The 9,627-nt window shown below is 44.9% G+C and overlaps 1 protein-coding gene across 2 annotated transcripts; it reads right to left on the bottom strand.

Annotated features, from left to right (window-relative positions):
• Positions 1-3,553: 3,553 nt before the first annotated feature.
• On the bottom strand, positions 3,554-8,087 carry hopx (HOP homeobox). Of its 2 annotated transcripts, XM_070865850.1 has the most exons (3): positions 7,921-8,087; positions 7,314-7,517; positions 3,554-4,027 (listed from the first exon to the last, which is right to left on the bottom strand). In XM_070865850.1, exons 2-3 carry the CDS (start codon positions 7,491-7,493, stop codon positions 3,950-3,952), a joined length of 258 nt encoding a protein of 85 aa, XP_070721951.1. In that variant the 5' UTR covers positions 7,494-7,517; positions 7,921-8,087; the 3' UTR covers positions 3,554-3,949. The 2 variants fall into 2 exon arrangements, with proteins under 2 accessions (XP_070721951.1, XP_070721961.1); XM_070865860.1 differs by lacking the exon at positions 7,921-8,087 and having other exon boundaries at positions 7,314-7,762.
• Between the last annotated feature and the right edge of the window lie 1,540 nt (positions 8,088-9,627).

The raw sequence follows: 9,627 nt of genomic DNA, 5'->3' as shown, positions 1-9,627 counted from the left end.
CAGTCTGCGTCACCGTTTACCCTCCATGCGAGCAAATCGTTTTTAAATCACATTTACCCACCCGGTTCCCATATCCATTCAACCCCTCTTCCTTCATCCACCTAGCTGACCTAATCTTGAATGTCGACAGTTCCTGCCTCAACCCCTAACCCTGAAAGTGAATTTCACAGCCTCAAAACTCGGTGTGAAGAAGTTTCTTCTGCCCCAAGTTCTAAACCTCGTCACTGCTTCCCCAAGTACCCTGCCACCTTGGAACCCAGAATCCCGACATTTGTGCCATTGTATAACTATTTGGGCTGGATTGGACTGTAAAAGACTGGCCAGCATAATTGTTTTCCTCCATCCACTAAATCAGCATGCTCAGCACTGTAGGTTATGCTGTGTCTGTCGATGTCATGCTTTTCACATTGCTTCTTCCCCTTTCCGAAGATGACAGTCCACAATGAAATGAAGAGCAAGGCAATGGAGGGAGGACAGACCTTCCTTAGACCTCTGGCCCCCCGACCTGCGAGAGAACTGCTCCACAGGTCAGGCTATAAAAGAGCTGGATCGGCATACCGCTTCAACCTCCAGCGCGAGCTGCTCCAAGGATTTTGAGATGGGCAACTGGGTGACGTCATCAAAACCCTGGTCGCCATTTTGGAGCGTGGGCAGGAACACCGGCAGGGCCCAGGTACAGAGGAGTGGGAAGGTCAGGGCAGAGGAGTGCCGAGTGTTTGTGGCGGAGGTGCGACAGATGAGGGTACGGAGCCCAGAACAGCCAAGGGCCCAGGGGGCAGCACGGCTCAGCCCACACTGCGATGTGTGTGTGCGCACTAGGTCCATGCAGCAGAGCAGGTCTCCAGTTGTCTTGGTTAACCCTTGCCACTGGACCAAGATCTAGCTCTATCAAGCCCGTGTGGTGGCTGGTGGGCAATGGTCACCACACGCTAAAAAAAAATCCACACACAGGCATCTTCCACCCCCTCAACCGGAGGTCAGGACTCGAACATCAGGTCCTTCATCGAAACACCTGTGAACACGTGGAAGCAAATCATCCTCGTTCGAGGGACCGCCTATCAATCAGACCTCTGATCACTCCTTACTTCATTGCAGAAGATGCTGTTGAAATTCTGGGGAGGTCTGTGGCACTAGGAATTAGACAAGGAGGAGGGCCTGTGCCAGCTGAAGGCTTCTTACCTTATGAAAACTTTCATTTGGCTCAGAACCTCCACACCCCAAAGTTTCTACTGGTAATTTCCAGATAAGGCCACCTCTGCAAGCAAGTGCATGAGAATTTGTGCTGCCAACACCATTCTAATTCCCCCTCACTCCTATTGTCATTCTTTAGGTGCTCTCAAACCTCAAGAGGTAATGGCGGAGGAAGAACAACTGGACCCATCCTTGTCCACACTAGACATTGCCATCACTGTCATGCTCCCTTTCACTTGAAAACATCAGTGAAGAGACAAGTCCCCAAGGGACCTTCAGTCAGTTTAGCTCAGGGAACAGCACAGAGTAATTCATAAAGCATTATTTTGGAGGTTCATAAGAACATAAGAAACAGGAGCAGGAGGTGGTCATTTGGCCCCTCGAGCCTGCTCCGCCATTCAATATCATGGCTGATCTGATCATGGACTCAGTTCCACTTCCCTGCCCGCTCCCCATAACTCTTTACTCCCTTAAATCGCTCAACAATCTGTCTATCTCCGCCTTAAATATATTTAATGACCCAGCCTTTACAGCTCTGAGGCAAAGAATTCCATAGATTTACAACCCTCAGAGAAGAAATTTATCCTCGTCGTAGTTTTAAATGGGCGGTCCCTTATTCCAAGACATATATGTCCCCTAGTTTTAGTCTCCGCTATCAGTGGAAATATCCTCTCTGCATCCACCTTGTCGAGCTCCCTCATTATCACAAGTTTCAATAAGATCACCTCTCATTCTTCTGAACTCCAATGAGCACAGGCCCAACTTACTCAACCTTTCCTCAAAAGTCAACCCCCTCATCTCTGGAGTCAACTTAGTGAATCTTCTCTGAACAGCCTCCAATGCAAATATATGCCTCCTTAAATACAGAGACCAAAATTGTATGCAGTACTCCAGGTGTGGCCTCACCAATACCCTGTACAGTTGTAGCAGGACTTCTGCTTTTATACTCTATCCCCCCTGCAATTAAGGCCAACATTCCATTTGCCTTCCTGATTACTTGCTGTACTTGCATACTAACTTTGTGTTTCATGCACAAGGACCACCAGGTCTCTCCGTACTGCAGCACTTAGCAATTTTTCTCCATTTGAAATATAATTTGCTTTTCTATTATTTCTGCTAAAGTGGTAACCTCACATTTACTCCATCTACCAAATTTTTGCCCGCTCACTCAGCCTGTCTATATCCCTTTGCAGATATTTTGTGTCCTCCTCACAATTTGCTTTACCACCCATCTTTGTTCAGAAGAGTGCAACTCATTTGATTCCATCGCTACTCTTCAGGTAATTAGTGAGAGTTAAATGGTGTTTCTTGAATTCTATTTCCCTTTTCTCTTGTGGGGAAAAGGTTACCTTGTTACATTGATGTTAGGTAGGCAAACGTAGCAACTAATTCGCACACAGCAAAGTCCCACAAACCTCAAACAAGAATGGGGCAGGACTCCAGGAAAAAGTGCCGGGGGATGCACTTAAAGAGGCAGAGGCAACAGTGCTACTAACTGAGTCAAGTTGTCAAAGCAAAAAGCTCAAACTCATATTGAATATATGCTAATGCACCACAGATTTAGTTGTCCCCTGTCTCATGAATGCCGGAGAAGATGTGACAAGTTCCTACATACTTTCTGGTTCTACTCCCAAATCCAACTATTCTGGGACACAACAAAACCCACCACCAGCACCAAAGATCCCCTCCGACCCACTCTCCTGCCTACTGGATCTGTCCGGGATGCTTGAGTGTCAGATATATAAACTAACACAACTCTCAATGCTAACAGTAAGAACATGCATCCCAGCTATATCCAACCCCTTCTACACAAATAAAAAAAGTGAAGCACTTTCCACTCGCAGCCAGTGATGCAGATCAGTTGTGGATCAGTGGGTAGCACCCTCGCCTCGGGATCAGAAGGTGCATGTTCCACTCCAGAAACAAAAATCTAGGCTGACATTCCAGTGCTGTACTGCCAGAGGTGCCGTCTTTCAGATGAGATGTTAAATTCAGGCCCCATCTGCTCTCAGGTGGACTTAAAAGATACCATGGCACTATTTCAAAGAAAGCAGTGGAATTATCCTCGGTGTCCTGGCCAATATTCACCAAAACAAATTATATGGTCATTAATTTTTGAGAGAGCTTGTCCTACATTGAAACAGTGACTACACTTCAAAAATACTTAATTGGTTGTAAACCTCAGACATCCAGTCATGAAAGGCGCTATCGAAATGCATCTTTCTTTCCTTGAACTGTACAAGTAGTGAGCCTCATGGACCGCTCCCCTCCTCAATCCCACCACCCCTGCAGACAGAAAACAGGCAGATACAGGTATTTGTGACTAGACAAAGTAGACTTAGCAAATGAAAAAACAGGAGGTTTGTTTATTTAAGAAGGGAATGAAAAGCTTACAGTACTCTTCTTCAGTTTGAAATTATATATTATTTAATGTCTCGCAGATAAATGATTTTCATAATTGCACTTAAACCCAATAAACAAATTCACTGATCTAACGATCACATTAACTATGAAATTAACATATCATTAATAATGTAAATGGGTACTCCCACACCAATGAGACTCAATAGACTATGCAAAAGAAGCAATCAAATGCACTTTGAATTCACACAGATAAACCAAAGTTACTGAAAGCAGGCATTATGAACACTCCCGAAACTCGGATGCATTCACGCTGAGCACAGCCTGTGAAGAGAGGGTAGCCTGCAGCAGTGCGGATCGACTCCATGGCGATGCTTTTGGCAGAGTTTACCAGTCACTAGTCTTTGACAGATCCACATTGTGGAGGAAATCCTTCTGATTGTCTCCACTTTGCATAGCGTTGCTTAAACCATTGCTAAGAGACAAAAACAAAGCAGTGAGATTATTGTCCCCAACCAAGGGCGATGATCAATTGGCAGTGCATGCTACTATTCGATTCAAGTTCAACAACTTGAGATAAAATCACCAGTGAATTGGCATTTGGATACAATGTTTGAGGTCAACATCAGCAGGTATTATAAATCTGAAGGCTTGAAATCTGCTAAAGTACATTCAGAGAACTGTTGATCCAATCAGTACTCAATCACCAACACCATTTCCTTGCATGTCAACCTGATTTTATACAGAACAGCATATTATAATCAGGCTCAGATAATTTCTTGTTGAGAAAGCTCGGTATTCCCATGAGAGAGATATATATTCTTGCATTTATAGGATTAAACATGCAGTAACAATGGCTGAGTACGTGGCACTCATATGGTTAATTAGGGATTAACAATGGCTGGGAGTTTGTGGTATTTATAGAAAGAAGGACTTGCATTTATATCATCATCAACATCAGCAGTCCCTCGGAATCGAAGAAGACTTGCTTCCACTCCTGAAGTGAGTTCTTTGGTGGCTGAACAGTCCAATACGAGAGCCACAGACTCTGTCACACATGGGACAGATAGACATTGAGGAAAGGGGTGGGTAGGACTGGTTTGCCCCACGCTCTTTCCACTTCCTGCGCTTGATTTCTGCATGCTCTCGGTGTTGAGACTCGAAGTGCTCAGTGTCCTCCCGGATGCACTTTCTCCACTTAGGGTGGTCTTTGGCTGGGGACTCCCTGGTGTCAGTGGGAATGTTACACTTTATCAGGGAAGCTTTGAGGGTGTCCTTGTAACGTTTCCGCTGCCTACTTTTGGCTCATTTGCGTGAAGGAGCTCCGCATAAAGCATTTGCTTTGGGAGCCTCGTGTCTGGCATGCGAACTATGTGGCCTGCCCAGGGAGCTGATCGAGTGTGGTCAGCGCTTCAATGTTAGCCTGGACAAGGACGCTGATGTTGGTACACCTGTCCTCCCACGGGATTTGTAGGATCTTGCAATGACATCGTTGGTGATATATCTCCAGCAACCTGGTGTCTACTGTACATGGTCCAGGCCTCAGCCATACAGGAGGGTGGGTATTACTACAGTCTTGTATATAGTGCTTTTCATGACCATCAGACGTCTCAAAGCATGTTACAGCCAATTAAGTACTTTTGGAATGTAGTCACTGTTGTAATGTGGGAAATGAGGCAGCTAATTTGCTCACAGCAAGCTTCCACAAACAGCAACGTGATAATGACCAGATAATCTGTTTTTGTTATGTTGATAGAGGATTAAATATTGGCCAGGACACTAGGGATAACTCCCCTGCTCTGCTTCGAAATAGCACTCCCTCAGCACTGCACTAGAGTGTCAGCCTAGATTTACGTGCTCAAATCCCTGGAATGGGACTTGAACCCACAACCTTCTGACACATTGGCGAGTGTGCTACCCACTGAGCCACAGTTGACTCACTAGGGTTAAATGGCTGGGAGAGCTGGCACTAGAGTCATTTGATTGCTGTGGTAAACCACACAGAGTGAAGCTCAGGCTCAAACAGTTCCTGTATCTCATCTGAAGTCTGAATTACAGACCGAGACACTCCCAAACCTTGTTTATGTGAAATAGAACCGTCTGTTTATCTACTCTGAGCATCTGTTACTGCTGTCATTACCTCCTCTTAAGATTTTCTATTCAGTCTCATCTATTATGGCTGAAAATGGATTATCTTTCATTGATGTGTCCAATTTTTTTTTTAGACTTTTAGTTGTGCGTCATGGAGCCAACTATTGGGGTGATTCAATGATCCAGCTTGGGAAACTACAGGTATGCAAGCTATGATTTTCTGTTTTTCCATCCATTAATATAGAAACATATTAAAAATTAATGGATGGAAAATTACGGGCTGGGCACCCACAAATTCCTCTGATGTGTTCCCGATGAGCAACACTCTGGTGCTGAAATCCACATTCCTGCTCATCTGCACAAATCTCAAGTTGCTCATTGCAACAGAGTTTGGTATTCACCGTGAGATTGATCCACCAATCAGGCAACAGCCCTTTTCAAAACTAGAGGGCCGCGTAATTCAAGCATGGCAAAACCAATGAAGAAATGTACTGTTTGGGCCTTGTACTTCATTCTCTGTAAAGCGCTTTGAGATGTCCGATGGTCGTGAAAGGCGCTATATAAATATAAATCCATCTGTGTTTCTTGTAGGCCATAGGCGATAGTTTTATATTATCACCAGTAAGCTAACGTTTTAAGCAAACCAGCCAACAGGGACAAGGAATATCCGAGTTACATTTTAGGGTCAGCCTTTTGAAGCTCTGCTCCCCATATGCAGTCTTGCTCGATGAGAACTCCGAACAGACAAATGGAATACACTGATGAGCGAAACCAGGTTCGCCAAATCTGGTTGGACATATTCCTAGAAATTATCACGTGACCTCCCGCCTCCAACAACTGCGCCTCGGTCAAACAGTCTTGCCCTCCCCTCAAATTCAATATTTTTCTAACTAATAAATGAAAGTGTTCAAAGAAAACGAATAAAACCTCACAATATTTTCATTGTTGCTAGAACTTTTCTCTTGACTTCCAGTATCTAAGAAACTCATCTTTAATTCCAGGACAGTCCCGGAAGATTGACAGCCCAAACGAGATTCTATTTACAAAATTTACATATATATTCGAAACATCAAGAATTAGCCACAATTAAATACAGAATTGAATAGAAATCAATAGAGTGGATAGGAAGGATCCATTTCCCTTAGCAGAGGGGTCAATAACCGGAGGTTAACACAGATTTAAAAGGAATGGGTGGAAGGATCAGAGGGGATTTGAGGAGAACTTTGTTCACCCAGAGGGTGGTGGGGGTCTGGAACTCACTGCCTGAAAGGGTGGTAGAGGCAGAAACCCCTACCACATTTACAAAGTACTTGGATGTGCACTTGAAGTGCGGTAACCTACAGGGTTATGGACCAAGAGCTGGAAAGTGGGATAGCTCTAGTTTTCTGCCGGGCCGAATGGCCTCCTCCTGTGCAGTAAACGTCTATGATTCGAGGACTGCCTTGATCTAGAAGCTACCCAAGATGTTTCAATGTACTGGAAACAATGGATGACAGTCTGTTGACATAAATCCGGTTCAATATTTACATTCAACATTTCAGAACTGGAGCCAAGTTGGGAGCCCCATAGCTCCTCATGGGGCTCAATGGACACCTGGCAGTGCCGGAGATGGTGTGTTTTTAAGCCGACTCTCGGGCTGTGCGTGTAAATATTATATATATTTCACCTACCGCTGTCTCCTCCTCCGACAGACCGCATTCCGCCGCAACCAGCATCAGAGACGAGGCGTCTGGCTGTTTTCTGCGGGTGAAATTTTCTTCCAGCAACTGAATCTGATCGTCTTTCAGTTTCAGAGTTTCCAAGGAGCCGGATTTGCCAATCGACGAACTGCCTGCTCCGGTTCGCTTCATCCTGCTGAGTTCCGGGAGGGTTATCTGCGGGCAGAAATAGAGAGAGAGAGAGAGAGAGAGAAAAGGTAGGCTGTGATGAGCCGTTTTTATTTAATGAGTCTGAAACTCAATGCCAACCCCCTTAAAACACACTGCCTGCCTCTGGTTGAAAAAGTCTAGATGCTAACAATTATCGCATCCTGGTGAAATAGTTTGTGTCTCGCATCTGTTGAAAGACACCGGAGCTATCCCTCCGCACTCGACGCGAGCAAAGACTGCCAGCGGCATTTTGCACTTTACACTGTAAAATATTAAATTACAGCGAGCTGGTTCCGCCGTTTAATTCTGCAGTTACCTAACACAGAGTAAACATGCAGTGTGGGAGGAGGACGTGTCAGCTGCACGCTTGTTTATAATCCGAATGGAAACAAGGTAATTGCGCCCGTACCCAAACTTTACATCCAAAAGGAAATTGACATCGCTTGGCGTTGCTAGGCTCGGCGCAAACCAGCAGTGTGGAATTGGAGCCCACGGGTTCCCTGAAGTAATTCCCAGATCTCTCTGGTTACCATGCAGACCGATTGTTCAATACAACGTTGAAACTATAGAGAGAGAGAGAGAGAGGGCGGAGAGAGATACAAAGTGAAATGATAGCACCGCATTGCAGGTAGTACATTTCAGAGTGAACTCGAGTTTATGCGATATTGGCCCCGAGCCAGAACAAATTACACCGCATCAAATGTCAATTCATTAGGACAATGATTTCCTCCACTGGCAGGAAGATAAGAGTAACCCGATAAAGTAAAGACTTGCATTTATATAGCACCTTTCCTGACCCCAGGACGTCCCAAAGCGCTTTACAGCCAATGAAGTACTTTTGAAGTGTATTCACTGTTGCACAGTAAAAACCCAGGCGTTGTTTGAATTCTGAGTGACTGACAGTAAATATTTCTAAATTTTACTGATTTCTCTCACTTAAATGGCTCTCTCCTTCCCAGTTCCAGCTGCCCGACACCATCCACAGACTACGTTCTTTGGAAAACAAGCTCGCCCAGACTTTCACGATCGAATACTTAGAAATGAAAGCCTACTATTTGGGGGGGGGGGGGGGACGAAAAATGCAATGGACCTTTAAAAGGCCTGAAATATTTACTTGGGAAGTCTGCAGATCTCCTAAAGCTCGCTTCCACCCAGTCAGGTTTCCGCAGACCGGTTCTCTTGCATAAGCAAACGAAACTCCCGTCTACTTCAGATGAAGAGCTTCAAACGTCGATCCCAGACCTAACCGGAAATTGGCGCAAGTCCCTCAATGATTTGAAATTCAATAGGACTGATTTCTGGCAGATTTCCTGCCATTGCGGGTGGTAACAAGAAGTCAAGTGGGCTGATTGTGATTGGGGTAACCAGCATTGTAGTTAGTCAGACACTCGCATATGTTGCTGCTATCCTGGGGCCTACTGGCCCAGCTTCCTTTGGGAATAGGAGCCTTGACCAGCACTAATCTCCTGCCAAAGTGAGATACATTCACCTGTGTCTGCAGATGCCAGTGTCCGGGTACCAGCATGTGTGCACAGAACATCCCTGGTGCAGCATGGTATCTCTGTTGGTCCTCTTCCTCAAAACACCTCAGAAAGGGAGACTCCCACTGCTCCCAGTATTAATGACAAGGGCAATTAAAATTGGGGTTTAGAACAATTGGCACAAAGGTTCATGTGAATCTAAGTGTTAGCAGTGAAACAAAAAAAGAGAAATGGTTAGGCAATGGCTGATAAACACTAACATTGTTATGCCTGGCAACTCTGGACAATCCGTACATTTCAAATAGGCATGATACCAAATGCTGAAACATTGGGAAATAGTTACATGGTGTTCCTGCCCCAAATTAATATGTCAATAAAACTACTTCTTAAACCCACCTACATGTGATGCAAATTGGACAGCGATCTGCACAATCTCGCACACTTCCAAATGGGAACACAAAAGTTACATTACCAAATTGGGAAATCCTAATCACAGAATGCTCCCTGCTGCATCTTGACTCTGAACGCCTTTCTGTCACTTGCAGTTAAACAATGTACAACTCTTGTAAGTTGAAACAATAATCAAGTGCCCCCTGATTAAAGGAGGGCACTAAAACCAACACATTAAACAAATT

The sequence above is a fragment of the Pristiophorus japonicus genome, chromosome 2 (assembly GCF_044704955.1).
Source record: "Pristiophorus japonicus isolate sPriJap1 chromosome 2, sPriJap1.hap1, whole genome shotgun sequence".
NCBI classification, from domain to species: domain Eukaryota; kingdom Metazoa; phylum Chordata; class Chondrichthyes; family Pristiophoridae; genus Pristiophorus; species Pristiophorus japonicus.
This window is presented reverse-complemented; position numbering and strand designations above follow the sequence as displayed.